An 18,741-nucleotide genomic window follows, 5' to 3' on the forward strand; every position below is an offset into this window, starting at 1 on the left:
CGAAGGGGAGTGATTTAGATACAGCAGCATGCCCCAGCCTGAAAGGGAAGTTCATCATCTTGGGTACAGCTCCAGCGCCCAACTTGTCCACAGGGCTTGGATAGCAAGAGAACTTGCTTTCCTTTTGAATCCTCTCCCCATAGCTATTGAACTAATTCATTTAAATGTTGTCAGAAAGAGGATGGGAACAAATTTTCCCTGGTCCCTTCTCAATTCAAACCTTGCTTGTGGACTGTCATGACAAGAGTACTAGTGAGATTTGTATTACGGTAGAGCCTGCAGACCCTGGGTGGAATTGGGGCCTGTGGAGAATGAGGGAGTTCGATGTATTTTTTTTTTAATAAATATATACACCTCCATTTACCTGTTTGATATTATCCTGCTTGAGTGCATAAAGTTAAATCAAAGGAGGCTGGTAGGGGAGAAACAATTACAGAAACAAGGCTCCTTAAGAAAACAATGGCTATTAATTGAGGATGCCATTTCCTGGCTCTGTCCAACTAGCAAGGTTTACTCTTTCTAGGACAGAGACTAGGATAAAAAGGGATGCTAAACCATTAAAGGACTCAGGCTTAGAAGAGGAAAGGGGGTTGAGTGAGTTGTTAGCAGCAGCTGGAAACGAGTCTCTGTGTCAGAGAGAAAGAGAGACAGAGAGCATGCTGCAGCTTCTCCCAGACCACAGATGGAGCTAATTGGGCTTACCAAAACGTGCTAGGAAAAATTAAGGTTTTGAAGAATCTGTGTGTGGATCACTTAAATCACCTTCTGTCTCAGGCTGGAGGAAAAGGGCCTGTAGGGTTAATGCAGTTGGTAAAGAGGAGGGCTTCAGCTCAGAGATCAACAATGGAGCCTGCTACATTATGAGCTTATTAGACCTTCAAACGAAACCAAGAGACCCACTGAAGGATCAGAATGGATCTACTAAAATTTCCACTAGGGTATGGAATTATTCAGTTTAGCTGGGACTGCATGGAACTCTGCATTCTCTAAAGTAATTTTTTCACTGTATTCTCCCAGATTTTTCCTCTTTTAATAATCCAGGAGATTTTTAGTTCCTTTCTTAAATTCAGATGTCATCTCTGGTCTGAGCAGCCAGAATTCACTCATTTCTTGGCTCAAAGAATCCTCTGACATCATCTGTGGGTGTATATAAAATTTAACATATAAATATATATTTATTTTCCCATAGTGGAGGATTTCAGTACACAATTTTATTTACATTGCATTTTTCATCCAGAAAGATTCCTAAGGAAAGGATAATTTCCTATTTTGCTCTCAAGCCATATAGCAGCTGAAGTTGATGGCAAAGTGTTGCTGTGGCAGGATGAACTCATGTTCACATTCACTGAAGGAACACAATGAAGATGATAATGAGAAATCCACTGTTCTTCATGAACAAAATATAATTAAACTAGAGGTATTTGAAAATGCATTCCAGGCAGTTTATTCTGTAGAAGTCTTTTGTCCATGAATTTAAAAGCCAAAGTCTTGCTTGCTGTGCATGTTGAAGATCCTGAGGCACTACACCTAAGAGCCGGGGTGTTAGATTTTATATCCTTGACCTATATTTCTCATTCCATCCCCTGCACTGTTGTGCTAAGGGTGAACCAATTTGGCATGTTGAGACAGTCAGTCAACAAGACACAGTGCTACAGGATGATATTTTGACTCGGTATTGTCATACTTGGAAGAAACATTATCTCCCACTCGGGAAGCAAACGTGTCAAAATGTAACTGTGTCATGCAGCAAGGTGTATCGAAGTGTCATCACAGCTGGAAGTAGCGTGTATCTTAAGATTTATTATGCTGCATCTCAACATCCATGTGTTAATTACTCATATCAGGCCAGCCTCAGCTACTATAACATCATGCTCCAATATCTTCACATCACACCACCTCATTATGGTGCAAAGTAAACCATCATAATCAGGATGCAACTCAATATCATGATATAGAAATGTGATAACATCAGGTCACAGCATGTCATCACACTGCAACACAAGTCACTGTGGTGCAATGCAACATCATCACATGGTAAAATGCAATGTTAGCATTAGAGCTGTCAATTTATCGCAGTTAACTCACTTGATTAAAAAAAATAATCGTGATTAAAAAAATTAATCGCGATTAATCGCACTTATAACAATAGAATACCAATTGAAATTTATTAAATACTTTTGGATGTTTTTCTACATTTTCATATTGATTTCAATTACAACATAGAATACAAAGTGCACAGTGCTCACTTTAAATTATTATTTTTATTACAAATATATGCACTGTAAACATGATAAAAGAAACAGCATTTTTAAATTCACCTCATACAAGTACTGAAGTGCAATCTCTTTATTGTGAAAGTGTAACTTACAAATGCAGATTTTTTGGGGGTTACATAACTGCACTCAAAAACAAAACAATGTAAAACTTTAGAGCCTATAAGTCCACTCAGTCCTACTTCTTATTCTGCCAGTCACTAAGACAAACAACTTTGTTTACATTGATGGGAGATACTGCTGCCTGCTTCTTATTTACAAGGTCACCTGAAAGTGAGAACAGGCGTTTGCATGGCACTTTTATAGCCAGCATTGCAAGGTATTTACATGCCAGATATGCTAAAAATTCATATGTGCCTTCATGCTTCCGCCACCATTCCAGAGGACATGCTTCCATGCTGATGCTCATTCAAAAAATAATGTGTCAATTAAATTTGTAACTATACTCCTTTGGTGGGGGAGAATTGTATGTCTCCTGCTCTGTTTTACCTGCATTCTGCATATATTTCATGTTATAGCAGTCTCGGATGATGACCCAGCACATGTTCATTTTAAGAACACTTTCACAGCAGATTTGACAAAACACAAAGAAGGTACAATGTGAGATTTCTAAAAATAGCTACAGCATTCGACCCAAGGTTTAAGAATCTGAAGTGCCATCCAAAATCTGAGAGGGATGAGGTGTAGACCATGCTTTTAAAAGTCTTAAAAGAGCAATACTCTGATGGGGAAACTACAGAACCCAAACCACCAAAAAAGAAAATCAGCCTTCTGCTAGTGGTATCTGACTCAGATGATGAAAATGAACATAAGTCAGTCCACACTGCTTTGGAATGTTATCAAGCAGAACCCATCAGCATGGAAGCATGTTCTCTGGAATGATGGTTGAAGCATGAAGGGACAGCATGTAAATATTTTGCAATGCCAGCTACAACAGTGCCATGCAAATGCCAGTTCTCACTTTCAGGTGACATTGTAAATAAGAAGCAGGCAGCATTATGTCCTGCAAATTGTAATCAACCTTGTTTTTCTAAGGTGCCACAAGTACTCCTGTTCTTGTTTTTCTGAGTGACTGGCTGACCAGGAAGTAGGACTGAGTGGACTTATAGGCTGTAAAGTTTTACATTGTTTTATTTTTGAATGCAGTTTTTGTACATAATTCTACATTTGTAAGTTCAACTTTCATGATAAAGAGATTGCATTACAGTACTTGTATGAGGTGAATTGAAAAATACAATTTTTTTACAGTGCAAATATTTTTAATAAAAAATAAATATAAAGTGAGCACTGTACACTTTGTATTCTCTGCTGTAATTGAAATTAATATATCTGTCAATGTAGTAAACATCACAAAATATTTTAAATAAATGGTATTCTATTGTTAACAGCGTGATTAATTGTGATTAATTTTTTTAATTACCTGACAGCCCTAATTATCATGCTAAAGAATGTCATCACACTGCAATAAAAATCAATCTGGCACAATGCTACAGCATTAGGGTAAGATACAATGTAATAAAAATGCAATGCAACATTATCCCAACATCCTGTATTTCTGACACAACAGTGAAACAATTGAATACTTCCACAATGCAATCATATTATCATGCCAAAATGCAATGTGGCCTAGCTGTCAGGGCAATGGACTGAGTTTCAGGAGATGTGGGTTCTATTTCTTGCTCTGCAACTGACCTGCTCGGTGACTTTGGACAAGTCACTCCCTCATCTGTGTGTCAGTTTCCCCATCTGTAAAACAGCAATAATGGTATTATCCTCCTTTATAATGCATTTTGTGATCTACTGATAAAAAACTCAATGTACGTAAGAGCTAGGTATTATTCTCTCTCCATGCCAGGCCACCATCACAGTGTGATGTCATCGCACCATGCTGGGACACCATCAGGCTGTGATGTCATCTCACTGTGCCATGATGTCACCATGCTGCACAAGGAAACTCTCATGATGTGATGTCATCTTGTGGCGTTGAGGGAAGGCTGCAATGTGATGGGATTTCCCAAGTTCCCAGGGGATAACGCGCAGGGGGACGTGTCACCCTTCCGGTCCCTGGGGTTCGGGCGATAGGGGCGGTCGGGGTGGGCTGGGGGAATTCTGGCCTCTACCCAGGCAGCGGAACGTTCTGCGTGGGGATTCTGTTTCCCGGGAAAAACGGTCTCGGGCTCCGGGTGGCGGAAGTGACGGGTGGATTTGTTGACAGCGGAGGCTGTTGCGGGGAGGGGGGGGCGGGAGCGGACCCTGAGGAGGACACACAGACCCCCGCCCCCGGGGACCGGAACCGGAACGAACCTGGATCCCCTCTACCCAGGGAGCCGGGCAGGGGCCTCGGGCCAGGTGGGTGCCGGGGAGATCGGAGATAAGAGCATGCGGGGCTAGCCGGAGGTACCCGGCCTCGGGGGAACCCGATCCCGTTCCCGGATCCGCCCACTGCGGGGACCCGATCCCCAGGCTGCCGCGGGTCAGAGACCCGGGATCCCCCCCACTGGCCGGGGTGAGGGACGGGACCTGTCACACGCACCCACTGCCCCGGGGAGGATATTTGACCACCCACCCACAGGGGCACGGGAGGGAGCATTGTATCCTCTGGATCCGCCCTCGGGAGACACGATTCCCCACTGTGGGTGACCCCCTAAGAGAGGGGTCACCGTCCCCCCATTACCAGGGATCCCCAATCGGACTCCTGCCCGCTGGAAAGGAGTGAGCAAAGACCCTCCTCCTTTCCCGGGATTGACACATGACAGAGGTGGATCCATGATCTGCACCTAAGCTCTAGAGCCGATTTCCGTGGGAACTCTGCACGTCTTGAAGGGCATTAAAGCAGCCCCAAAATGTCTTTTGGCACTCGTGGAACTGTATCATGACTCATTCATGACAATGTTGTAATACAATGTCCTGCAGGAGAGATCCGGTAAAAGGGTGGCAGCTCTCATGAAGCTGTTTTATGGGGTGACCTTTGAAACAGATTGGGAACAGGCACAGCAGCTCTTCCAAAGAGGCAGATGTATGTATCGCAGAAGGGAGTTTCGCCCTGTCTGTCCCTTCCTTCAAGGGACAGAAAGACCTGATTTTGACAGGGACCATTCTGCAGGCTGGTGAAACAGCTCAAAATATCTTTGGAGGCCATTGTGATCTGGTGATGCACAGTGTTAATGCGAATCGTAACAGGCTTTTCTGGAGACATTTTGCTGGATGGGTGACCTTTGCAAACAGCAGCAACGATCTTGTACTGTATTTTAACTTTAAAAGGAGTATCTGCGCCATAGTCATATACAAATGGCAACCTGTTCCCTGTTTATAATCTGATTTATGATGTTTGGTGTGGTCTGAGCAAAGGATGAGCACCAAAGAATTCCTAAATTCTCAGCATAGCTTTGACACTATGAATATTTGAACCGTTCTGTGCCTCATTTTCCCTACCTGTAAAATAGAGATGATGATATCTCCTGCAACAGTTGGGATGATCAGTTAATATTTGTTAAGTGCTTTGGAACTGTGAAATGCTGTGTAAATGCAATATAAATTGACAATGTAGTTTTCCTTCAGAATGTAACCTATGCTGAGCTCTGGATTTACATTTAATCTGTTATTTTAAATAATCCCTTGTGATCTGTTCATACTAATATTTGTTATGCCCTCTGTGTGGGCAAACTCATGATGCTGAAAGAGTCAGCCTTGCCAATCATCTTTGTAGCAGCAAATATGAAGGTTACACACCTTGGCACTGAGCCACAATGAATCTGGCCTAGCCTCAAGCACCAGGCTGAAGAGAGCATGTAATAGGAGAGGGGATTGAGCTGAAGTCCAAGATACAAATTCTAACACAGGCATTCCTAAGTGTGAGAACAGCAGCACCAGTTCCTCTCATGTGGGTGAAGCTGAGAATGTCTTAAAAATGCAGATGTATCTCATTGAGGAGCAGCAACCACAGAAGTGGCTGTTTGGATCTGGGAGGCTGGGGGTGGAGGAATGCTGTGTCTCATAGTTTCCTTGAATGCTGAGGGTGGTGTCCTACTCCCCAGCTGCCTGGGATGGGGCTGATGGCTCTAGCCATCATGGGGCACATTGGTAACAAGCTTGTTGGAAATAAGTCTGTCCCCTTAGATCAACCCTCTTCCAAGATGGAAGGGGACCTGCCAGGGTGGGAAATCAGTACTTGACCTGTGCAGCTGTGGTTATAGTGGTCTCTCGGTCACTGTGTGCATCCCCCACACACCTCCTTGATCCTTCACACACCCCAAGCAGTTAATTGCCCACCTTGGAAACCATGGGTGACAATCTGGTAGCCAGGTAGACAACCAGTCAGCTGGCCTAGAAGAGCCCACACCTTATGATAATGGCTAGGCAGTAGAATCATAGAATATCAAGGTTGGAAGGGACCTCAGGAGGTCATCTAGTCCAACCCCCTGCTCAAAGCAGGACTAACCCCCAGACAGATTTTTGCCCCAGTTCCCTAATGGCCCCCTCAAGGATTGAACTCACAATGCTGGGTTTAGCAGGCCAATGCCCAAACCACCAAGCTATCCCTCCCCCAATAGCTCTAGTTCACTTACAGATATGGTGCCTATACCTAGTAAATGCATGTAACATTGTGTTCCCATCAGAGAGCCCCTTATTTCCCCCCTCCCTGTCGCCTTGTGCCTCTAGTTAGGAACTTCAGGGCAGGGTCTTCTATTGTTGTGTTTGTACAGCACAATGGGGCCCAAATCTCAGCTGAAGCTTCTGGGCACAACTCTAACACACATCATGGTGAGTGTTCCTCTGTAGTGATAGTTTGATCCCTTCCCCCTAGAGGAGAGTGGGGTGCCTTTTGCATATGGTAATAGTGGTGGTTCTTGGGAGCTAAGGGATTAAAGCACGGATCATTTCTGCTCCCCAGTTCTATGAAATATCAGTCATCTGATTACATTGCAGTAGCATCCAATGGTGCTAATCAGGACTGGGACCCTGTTGTACTAGTCGATATGCAAACATATAGAAAGACACAGTCTGTGACCTCTGTGAACTGGACTGAGACCACCAACTCATTTTACATCCCTTTATCTCCTTATACTGCACCCATCACCAGGGTATTGGAGCCATCAAGCAGGCATTGAGAGGTAATGACATTCAGTTGCTACCAACGTGGCCCGGAATAGAATTGTGTGACCTGCAAGACCATCACTAGAAGGGAAAGGCTCCATCTCCCATTACCATCCTTGGAGTTAACCAGATCCTATATAAGATTTTTGTTGATTGCTGGGTTTAGTTTTCTTTCTGTAAAGCCCATTTGTAACTGTTCTCATTCTGAAACCTTGGGCACAAGGTAGCAGAGAACTCAACCTACTTCTCCACTGGATAGTTTATTAAATGGGTTTTATGTCAGAATGCAGTAGGTTAAGATGAGAGTTTTGTGTTTGAAATATGGAGAGGGGATTCTGCCCATTGCCTGGATATTTTATTTCCAGGGATGTTCATGGAAAGGAAAAGACACAAACCTCTTCACATCATCTGATGCTGAAAATCAGGTACAAGCAGATCCAGAATACAGGAGCCAAATTCAGCCATAGTTTCTGCTCTTGCTGAAGTCAGTGGAGTTGCACCCACTTACACCAGGCCCAGATTTGATTTAAAGAGGCTACTGTGGAAACTAGGGCTAGACTAAGTGGACGGCTGTTCCGAAACAAAGAGCAGTTTGCTGATCTCTGCCTTTTTCCTTGAGTGGTTGTTTTCCGTGTTGGATTCATTACTTGGTTGGCTCTTGTTCCTGGCACTGAAGCGCATTCTCTAAAGAAGAATTAATGAGACACAGAAAGAAGAACGGAGTTTTGATTTGCAACTCATGCTGCCCCCTAAGTTGCACAGAAATCTGCCCTGAAGCAAAGGGAGGGATCAGAAGGCTGGAGCCTGGGCTGATAGGAAAGCTAAGCCAAGGCTATGCTCCTGTCTCCCATGGGGACCATTCAGTGCCTGAATCTGAGTGGTTACCTCATCCCTGAATTCATGGTCAAAGCAGCAGGCCAATTGACTGGAGCTTCTGAGGGGAGAGGGGGGGTTCCTGATGGATCTACCTGTCTGATCCATCTGACTGGTGCCTTCCTGTGGGGCAGTGGCTACAGTGGAGATTCCAACTGGGGTTAGTTATGACGTGGTGATGGTGAGGAAAATAGCCTGGGAATACTTTAAGGAATTAATCCTCATGAGAGGAGGGACAGGGCGAGAGACTGAGTCAGTATGTTTGCTGTTTTGTCCTTCTGCACTGAGTGTGCTGCTCTATGGAATCCCATGACAAAAAGCAAAGACTGGATGTTCAAGACATTTTGCAACACCTTCCAGAGCAACAGCTGCTCAGCTCGTGGTCATCTTGGGTTTTCATTGCTTTGCTTTTTCCATGTGGGGCGTGAGTTATAGTTAAGGGAAGATGGAGGTACAGTATCCCACATCGGTGCTAGCATGCAGCGTGTAACCTCAGGGTTTACTGTGCACACACAAGAAAGCAGTGCAAGGACCTCTATAAAAACCCAAATGAGACACTAAACATGATGCAAATGCTGTACTGTATGGAAAAGAATGAGAACAGAAGATTCAAGAGAGAGCAGTTTTCTATCGCTTTGTGGGTGATATCCTGGCTCAAGCTGGAAGCAGAAGCAGGGAGAGAAAGATGTTTAAACTGCTGTTTGGTGACCCTCTGCTGGCTGGTCCTTGAGGCGCCATTAACAGGGTACCACAGAGGAGCCTTCTCCTTTTCTCCCATATGCAGGGTGTTGCTGTAGGTCAGGAGTGTGGTCTGGAGTTGTGCCTTATCAGGAAGCGACCAGCCAGGTAGTTGGAGAGTGTGGCTTAGGACACAATCCTCAGGTGTCTACAGATGGGCCTGAACCAACACAGGCAATCTGAAACCGTTAAGACAGGGTGCAGATGAAATGTCTGCCCCTGAAGGGGAAGATGCCACAACATAAGAACATAAGAAAGGCCGTACCAGGTCAGACTAAAGGTCCATCTAGCCCAGTATCCTGTCTACCGACAGTGGCCAATGCCAGGTGCCCCAGAGGGAGCGAACATAACAGGCAATGATCAAGTGATCTCTCTCCTGCCATCCATCTCCACCCTCTGACAGACAGAGACTAGGGACACCATTCCTTACCCATCCTGGCTAATAGCCATTAATGGACTTAACCACCATGAATTTATCCAGTTCTCTTTTAAACTCTGTTATAGTCCTAGCCTTCACAACCTCCTCAGGTAAGGAGTTCCACAAGTTGACTGTGTGCTGCGTGAAGAAGAACTTCCTTTTATTTGTTTTAAACCTGCTGCCTATTAATTTTATTTGATGACCCCTAGTTCTTGTATTATGGGAATAAGTAAATAACTTTTCCTTATCCACTTTCTCCACATCACTCATGATTTTATATACCTCTATCATATCCCCCCTTAGTCTCCTCTTTTCCAAGCTGAAGAGTCCTAGCCTCTTTAATCTCTCCTCATATGGGACCCGTTCCAAACCCTTAATCATTTTAGTTGCCCTTTTCTGAACCTTTTCTAATGCCAGTATATCTTTTTTGAGATGAGGAGACCACATCTGTACGCAGTATTCTAGATGAGGGCGTACCATCAATTTATATAAGGGCAATAATATATTCTCAGTCTTATTCTCTATCCCCTTTTTAATGATTCCTAACATCCTGTTTGCTTTTTTGACCGCCTCTGCACTCTGCGTGGACATTTTCAGAGAACTATCCACGATGACTCCAATATCTTTTTCCTGACTTGTTGTAGCTAAATTAGCCCCCATCATATTGTATGTATAGTTGGGGTTATTTTTTTCAATGTGCATTACTTTACATTTATCCACATTAAATTTCATTTGCCATTTTGTTGCCCAATCACTTAGTTTTGTGAGATCTTTTTGAAATTCTTCACACTCTGCTTTGGACTTAACTATCTTTAGCAGTTTAGTATCATCTGCAAACTTTGCCACCTCACTATTTACCCCTTTCTCCAGATCATTTATGAATAAGTTGAATAGGATTGGTCTGAGGACTGACTCTTGGGGAACACCACTAGTTAACCCTCTCCATTCTGAGAATTGACCATTAATTCCTACCCTTTGTTCCCTGTCTTTTAACCAGTTCTCAATCCATGAAAGGACCTTCCCTTTTATCCCATGGAAGCTTAATTTACATAAGACCCTTTGGTGAGGGACCTTGTCAAAGGCTTTCTGGAAATCTAAGTACACTATGTCCATTGGATCCCCCTTGTCCACATGTTTGTTGACCCCTTCAAAGAATTGTAATAGATTAGTAAGACATGATTTCCCTTTACAGAAACCATGTTGACTATTGCAAATGCCTTTTTAGCTGTTGCCCTTAGTTTCAACACTTGTCAAGAAACTTCTTTCTGATGTTTAGATGGCAACAGCTAACAAAACTTCGGTATGGTACAACCTTATCTAACAACCACCCATCTTATGCACTTTCTGTCTGAAAGTATCCACAAGGTTTCTAGTGCCTGTTTTTGCTTCTATATAATGTATAAAGAAGGCCTGAAAGTGTTTATTTAAAAAAAAAGTTTTGGTTTTGTGTGTGCCTCTGATTTTACACTAAAAATTCAGATGTCTGTCATGGCTATCCCAAGAGTCAAGAAAATGAAAGCTGAGCAGTGGAGAAGGGAAGGAATTTTTAGTACAGCTGCTTAAAACACTTAACTCCAGTAGCTAATGAACATTTCAGAGAAAATATGTCTCTGTTAAAGATTTGCCCTCACTCATGCTCTCTCTCTCACGCCTCCTTCAAGTAATATGTGATAAACATTTCTGACTAACAGAAGTATTGGGAGCATAAGCTTTTGTGGGTAAGAACCTCACTTCTTCAGATGCAAGACATCTCATGCATCTGAAGAAGTGAGGTTCTTACCCACGAAAGCTTATGCTCCCAATACTTCTGTTAGTCTTAAAGGTGCCACAGGACTCTCTGTTGCTTTTTACAGATTCAGACTAACACGGCTACCCCTCTGATACTAAACATTTCTGAGACTCACAAGAAGTTCTCCTGCAATACCAGGGAAGACCAGACTTTGCATTTCTGATATTTCTCAGGTGAAAAACAAACAGGAAAAATCCTCAAACATTTCTGACCGTCTTTATCCATCATAAAGTAAAACAAAGCCCCCAGCCTAATTCTTTTTACAGGTCAGCTTTAAAGCCCCAGCTCCTCTGAGAACCTGATCCTGCAAATGCTTGCACATGGGACTACTCACAAGTAATGTTATTCATGCATATATGTGACTACAGGATCAGACCCTTCATTGTATTAAAAATAATGTCACTGCCCTGTTCTTGTAACTGGATTTCTGTGCCTGCATGGAGCCCCATTGACTTTGGGGGGGTTCACTCACATAAAGCCTAGTTGGCTTCATGAGGGCTTTATGCAGAGGTAGGAGTCTGCCCATAAGGGAGGAATTGCAGGAATGTGGCTTTTGTTACTGACAAGACCTCAGAGAATTAAAATGGAGAGAAGTTTCAGAGTAACAGCCGTGTTAGTCTGTATCCGCAAAAAGAAGAACAGGAGTACTTGTGGCACCTTAGAGACTAACAAATTTATTAGAATGGAGAGAAGTTATAAAGATTGAACTTTCTCTCCTGTGTACACTTTGCATTTCACTCAGCTTGGAAAATAAAAGTAGCCCAGTCAGTTTCCTTTTGGTCTATACTCAGTTTCATATCCTGCTTCTGGGGTCTAGTATAATCCTGTGGGTTTGGAGCTTTCAGCACTGCAGGGAAGGTTCAAATTAATTACAAAGCAAAGTAGTTTAACTGAAATTAAAATAAATAGAATCCTAGATGTTAGAGATGGAGCAAGCTGCTAAGTCCCATCAAGTCTGCGTGCTGGATTGTGCCCTACATTATATTTTTAGTGATCTGCTCAGTCTAGTTTTATGTGACCCAAGCAATGTGGCTTCCCCCACTTCCCTCTAAGAGGCTCATCTTCAGACTGATGCAGCTCACTGATTGGAAGCTTTTTTTCTAATATTTAACCTAATTAATGAACATGGTTCCCATTAGCTAACTAACCTTTATAGCATCATGGAAGCTTGGGGAGTGTTATTCCCATTTTACTGGTGGGGAAAATGAGGCATAGAGAGGTTAAGGGCATTATTTGCTAACGGCCAAACATCTGCAACTCTCTTTGCCATCAACAGATGAACCTAGCCATCAGTGTCCCCCTAAGCACTGGCAGATTTTCAGGGTACTTTCCAATGTATTTTTCTTTTATCTGATTGTCTGTCTTTCGTCTGTCTGCAGATGTCCTAATGTCCCTGTAAATCCAACTGGAAATCTCCTGAGGTTGGGGGGCAGGGATCCCTTGAATTGAAAAGCTTCCTTCTGCCACAGTTCCCTGCTCCCCCTGCCCTCCACCACTGTTCCCTGAAGATGGCATCTGACAGCCCAGAGTCGCTGATGACATTATGCACAGACTACTGCCTCCGCAACCTGGAGGGGACCCTCTGCTACCTACTGGACAACGAGACTCTCCGGCTTCACCCCGATGTCTTCCTGCCGAGTGAGATCTGTGACAAGCTCGTCAACGAGTACGTGATTGACTTGTGTGGGTGCTGCTGTCCATCGGGGATGGTAGCTGGGGGAAGAAGCCAGGACTCGAGGGGAGGGATGCATACACTTTACACTTATTTCTGCTTGAGTCTTACATTAGAAATGTAGCTTTTGCCTAGCTTGTTTTTCCTGGAAAGCTCTATGGTTGACTGGAGAACTAGTAGGGGTGTGCCCTTACAGGCCCCACGGCTGGGAAAGCTGATAGAGGGAAAGAGATCTATGTTTATACAGCACCCATCACAATGGGGTCCTGGTCTATCCCATTTTCTGGTCCTCCAGGGAGAGCTCCAAAAAAATCAGAAAGATTTCGTAGCTTAGAAAAAGTAGGGTGGAAAAAGAGGGGAAATGTTTTTTTAAATTGAAAAATTCAAACCTCGGGATGGAAAATAAACAGTGTTACCTCTCATGTAGGTATGTGGAGCTGGTGAATGCAGACAGCATCTTTGAACCCCATGAGAGCTTCTTCACCCTGTTCTCAGATCCTCGGAGCACCAGGCTAGCCCGAATCCATTTGCGGGAGGACGTAGTGCAGGACCAGGACCTGGAAGCCATCAGAAAGCAGGTGGTATTGTATTTATGTCTTCCTGGCTGTCACTCTGCAGCAGCCCAAAGCAGAGACCACTCACAACTCTCAGGGAGAACCATAGATTATTTGTACTTTTTACCTGCTTTATCAGAATCCTAGCTGTGGGGGAACTTGAGGCTTCTCCATCCCAGCCTTTCCCAGCAGGAGTCACTGTAGGGAACGGTGTGGAAACGCTGGCTGTGTGAGAGCTGAGTACTCCAGACCCGGCCATTCTGGGCAGGAGTTGCTGTAGGGACTGGGGTAGGAAAACTGACAGTGAAGTAGTTCTAATATTTTGACTTCCTGCCTTCCAGGACCTTGTTGAGCTGTCCTTGATTAACTGTGAGAAGCTGACAGCCAAGAGCCTGCAGACCCTGCTGAGCTTCAGCCACACTCTAGTTTCTCTCAGCCTCTTTGGCTGCAGTAATCTCTTCTACGAGGAAGAGAACCCAGGAGGCTGTGAAGACGACTGCCTGGTGAACCCCACTCGCCAGGTCTTGGTCAAGGACTTTACCTTCGAGGGCTTCAGCCGCCTGCGCTTCCTGAACCTGGGCCGTATGACTGAGGGGGTGAACGTGGAGACATTGCTTCGACCGTTGGCCTTCCTCACTGCCCTGGATCTCTCTGGGATCCAGCTCAATGATGTGGCATTTCTGACCCAGTGGAAGGACAGTCTGGTTTCCTTAGTGCTTTACAACATGGACCTTTCAGAGGAGCACATCCAAGTGATCTCACAGCTCCGCAAACTCAGGTCAGCAGATGCCTCCCTCCTCACTCGTTCTTTCTCCACTGGGAGTTGCAGGTGCTCAGAGATGCTCAGGATTGAGGATTAATTTTCCGAGAGCATTTTCCCCATCCCAGGTTTTAGGTTTGTGGTGGTGGAAGAACAGAGCTTTCCCTCAAAGGCACTTGATCATTCACTCCCTTTGCAGCCCAAAGCCCTTGCTGAAGCCCGTAGAGGTTTTTCCTGCATGAGGACAGCAAGATCAAGCGCTCAGAGGGGGCTCCCTATTTTTCTACCTGATCCTCAGTCAAAATTACTCCTGGTCTGTGGGGACATTTGGATGCTGGTATCACAGCAATAATTGCAGTGTGAAACCAGAACTGACTCCCACAAGTTGCTTATCAAATGAGGAAGTCCAATGTTTAAGCCTGGCTCACAGATAAGAGAAAAACTTAGCACTCAGTGGTTGGTTTGAAACATCTGATCACTGAGCACCACCAAAGCCCATTGAATGTGAAATAAGCAGCAGACCTTATTGCTCTGAGCACAGAGTTAGGGAAAGAGGATGATCCAGGAAACAATGTCATCCAAAGCAAATAGGCACCCCTGGTCTACCAGTGAGAATTAGTGCTGTCACATGACTCCAGAGCTGCAAACAGCGAGCACCACAGTCACCAGCGAAACTGCACATTTGGTACCAGGAAGAGAATGCAGGATTTTCTGGTCCAAAACCACGGGGTTTTACCATTCGAATTAAAGGAGCCTGTTCACCAGTCTTATCGTTTATAGTCTCTGTGGTTACTAGGGGGCTCCATGTTCATACATGTTAGACGTGTCAGAAAAGCACCAGAGGTAAAATTTTCAAAAGCATCCAAGTGACTTAGGAGCTAAGTCCCATTTTTAAAGTGATGTAAACTCCTAAGTCCCCCTGATTTTTGTTGACTTCAACTCTTAAGTGCCCAAATCACTTTAAAAATGGGACTTAGGCTCCTAAGTCACATATGCCCTTTAGAAAATTCCAACCTATGTGTCTTTAATCACTAATGTGCAACCCAGTCCCTCTCTATCTCTCACACATTCTAGTAGGAACATACCTGACCATCTGTCCAGTAGGGGGTACCAGAGCCACCACATGCCCCCTGTGGGTAGCAGTTGTACTGAGGAAGTGTATTACTATTATTACATGTTTCAGAGTAACAGCCGTGTTAGTCTGTATCCGCAAAAAGAAGAACAGGAGTACTTGTGGCACCTTAGAGACTAACAAATTTATTAGAGCATAAGCTTTCGTGGACTACAGCATCCGATGAAGTGGGCTGTAGTCCACGAAAGCTTATGCTCTAATAAATTTGTTAGTCTCTAAGGTGCCACAAGTACTCCTGTTCTTATTATTACATGGTTTATTAACTTAATTTTATGTTGTGTTTTTCATATAACATCAAACATTTAAAACTATAGGGCAATGGTGCTGGTGTAATAGAGATTATTAAGATCTCTGTACAGTGTCATGGATACAACAATATCCAGTCTGGAAAAGAAAGAGACAAAGGGAGGAATCAGAGAGCTTCTATCATTAATTTTGGGAGATGAGGTAACACACCTTTCTGGGGATGAGAAGATCTTCTGGTGCAATTTGATCCCCAGGTAGAAGATATGTAGCCAGTTCCATGGTTAGAGAAATGATCAGATGCCTGTTTATGATGAAGACTGGGAAGGTAGGTTGCTCAGCCTACAGTAGTTGCCATTCTGATCATTTAGCTGAGTAATTCTTTATACTCCATTCTGGACAGGCCCCCACCAGGGATCTGTTGGTGTATAATCCAAGGGTACTGCGTGCACTTAGGTTATACACAGGACTCCATCCTGCTGCTAGTTTCACAGAGTCACATCCCTGTGTCTTGGAAAATCAGCAGTTGTGCTTGTGAATGGTCTCTGCAGGGCTGGGTTTGACCTGAAAGGATGGGGGAAGCCCCACTTGATGCTCTCCAGACTCTGAGATGCTTGCTCTCATTTTCAGGCACTTGGATATTTCCCGAGACCGCCTGTCCAGTTATTACAAATTCAAGCTGACCCGGCGGGTGCTGAGCCTGTTTGTGGATAACCTGGTAGACCTCTCCTCGCTAGATATCTCAGGGCACACCATGCTGGAGAACTGCACCATCTCAAGCATTGAGGAGAAAGTGGGTCAGATAAGGTAAGGCTAGAAGGCCAGGCCGGGATGGAGGTCGCTGTGGATCTGTGGGAGGGGGATTTCATTGAAAGCGGCAGGAAGGACAAATCTCTCTCTTGGCCTCTCTCCAAGTGGGATTGATCACCATGGATGAGGGCATCAGAATAGATTAGCCCTACCTGGCTTTCATTCACATCCACATAGGTTTTGCAGCTGTCCTTTTCCTTAGACATTACCCGCTTACTGACAGCTGTAAAAATAGTTTATATATCATCCACTTCCCTCCAAAAAGACCACAAAGCCCTCCACAGACTGTACTCAAAGTGGTTTGAGCATTGGCCTGCTAAACCCAGGGTTGTGAGTTCAATCCTTGAGGGAGCCACTTAGGGATCTGGGGCAAAAATCTGTCTGGGGATTGGTCCTGCTTTGAGCAGGGGGTTGGACTAGATGACCTCCTGAGGTCCCTTCCAACCCTGATATTCTATGACCTCTTGTCCACCACTGAAATGCAGTGAGTTCTGGGGAGGAGCACAGCAGCCTTCCTGCATCAGCTTCACTACACAACAGTTTTTTAGAAGTGTTAGCAAAGAATTACTTCTGCAGTTGAAATGACTGCAGGTATTTTAGGGAGCTGGAATTACAGTGCTAATATTGAGATTTGTCAATACCACGCCCAGTGAGAGCCTAACTTCCTTAGGCCCCTTTGAAAATCCCAACCAGCATCTACAGGGATCACTCTTAGTTCTCATTCCAAATCAGCCAGGAATTTTTCCCTCCCATATTCTGAGCTGTTACAGTGTGAAAGCAAAACTGCTATGCTGCAGCACTGGCTTCTTTACAGAATTCATGGAAAGCATAGGCTGTAGATCTTCAAGGAATACAGCGGTGATGCAGCAATCACTGTTGATAGTGTTCTAAGTCAATACCGACCCAATGCTTCATTGTAATGAGAGGGGTGTTGAGCTGATGGCGGTCCTTCAGAGGAGACATAAAATCAGGTTTCTGACTATTTATGATCATTAGAAATCCCATGGTCCTTTTTATAACCATCAGTTGTTCCCCTGCTGTCCTAACCAAACTTGGGTAACTATAGTCTCCCTGCCTGAATTCCTATTGTCATTTCTGTTGGACACATTCACTTCTTGTGCAGAACAGTAGGGATCATCTGTGATGAAAGGTCCCATCAAGGAGTATGATGCGATTGTCTTTAAGAAACCCTTACTGGGATTTTGATGGGATATGACTGAATTTAGACCCAGCTGCTCTGGCTTGTTGTGAAGTGTAATCAGAGCAGGCAGGGAGCTCTGTAACTATCTCTGTGGTGGAGGGAGCTGAATAAGCAGAGCTCACACATGGATGATCTCTTCTTTTCCCAGCATTGAGCCATCAAAGAGCAGCATTGCCCCCTTCAGGGATCTGAAACGACCGCTTCAGTTCCTGGGCCTCTTTGAGACCTCTCTTTGTCGTCTGACGCATATTCCAGCCTACAAGGTAAAGGGCCAGTGGGAAAATTCTCAAAAAGGGTCTGAAGTTAGAGAGTCTGCCAGCTTATCAGAGCTCTCAGGCTCTGTTGAAGTGATACATGTGCCTTTTGAACTATGGGTCCCCCAGCTGGAAGAATGCTGCAGTGGTGCAAGGTCCCTACCCTATGCAGTGTTTGTGAGGGGAAAAAACAGCCGTTTAGAAAGGAGCCTGGTAAAGACACACATGCACCCGCCCCTGTCCATTCCCCACCCTGCTTGTAGCACAAAGGGCACTCGACAACGGGTGTCTGAGGCTTAAGAAGAAGGAGCCATGCATAACCCTGCAAAGAGATACCACCCTGCCCTGCAGGGACCACTTCCTGCAGGGTTGAGCTGAGAGGTAACTCAGCCTGTGCGCTGATATCTTGGGCCTCATCAGAATGAATCCTGCTAGCAATATAGAAAGGGGCTGAGAGAGTGCATGCACCATTTGAGCTGCCACCTACAGACTCCTCTCCCTGCGGATCTCCCATTCTCTTGCTGGCCTTTCTCCTGAACAACCCCCCCCTCTTGCTGGTCTCTTCCTCCCTGGACATGATTTTTTTTCCTTTCCTTGCTGCCAGGTGAGTGGGGACAAGAATGAAGAGCAGGTGCTGAACGCTATCGAGGCATACACTGAACACCGGCCCGAAATCACGTCCCGGGCCATCAATCTCCTTTTTGATATCGCCCGCATCGAGCGCTGCAACCAGCTGCTGAGAGCACTGCAGGTGAGCACACAGGGACTTACCCACAGGCCGTGCTCACCTCCCTTGAGCACAGTCAGATTTAGGGGGAGGGGAATTTTACCGCACAAAAATCAAACCTTTCCCCATGACTTAGGGCTTGATCCAAAGCCCATTAAAGTCAATGGAAAGACTCCCATTTCCTTTGGCTTCAATGGGGTTTG

General features: G+C 44.8%; 1 protein-coding gene across 2 annotated transcripts in view; it reads left to right on the forward strand.

Moving 5' to 3' along the window:
• Nucleotides 1-4,488: 4,488 nt before the first annotated feature.
• The window catches only part of ZER1 (zyg-11 related cell cycle regulator), a 28,211-nt gene continuing 13,958 nt past the window's right edge, over nt 4,489-18,741 (forward strand). For both annotated transcript variants that reach the window (XM_054007173.1, XM_054007175.1), the window contains exons 1-7: nt 4,489-4,622; nt 12,565-12,851; nt 13,285-13,435; nt 13,753-14,189; nt 16,177-16,353; nt 17,706-17,820; nt 18,416-18,562. In XM_054007173.1, coding sequence (XP_053863148.1) covers nt 12,694-12,851; nt 13,285-13,435; nt 13,753-14,189; nt 16,177-16,353; nt 17,706-17,820; nt 18,416-18,562 — 1,185 coding nt within the window. In that variant the 5' untranslated portion in view covers nt 4,489-4,622; nt 12,565-12,693. The remainder of the gene's footprint in view (nt 4,623-12,564; nt 12,852-13,284; nt 13,436-13,752; nt 14,190-16,176; nt 16,354-17,705; nt 17,821-18,415; nt 18,563-18,741) is intronic.

Source organism: Malaclemys terrapin, chromosome 17 (genome assembly GCF_027887155.1).
Source record: "Malaclemys terrapin pileata isolate rMalTer1 chromosome 17, rMalTer1.hap1, whole genome shotgun sequence".
NCBI classification, from domain to species: domain Eukaryota; kingdom Metazoa; phylum Chordata; order Testudines; family Emydidae; genus Malaclemys; species Malaclemys terrapin.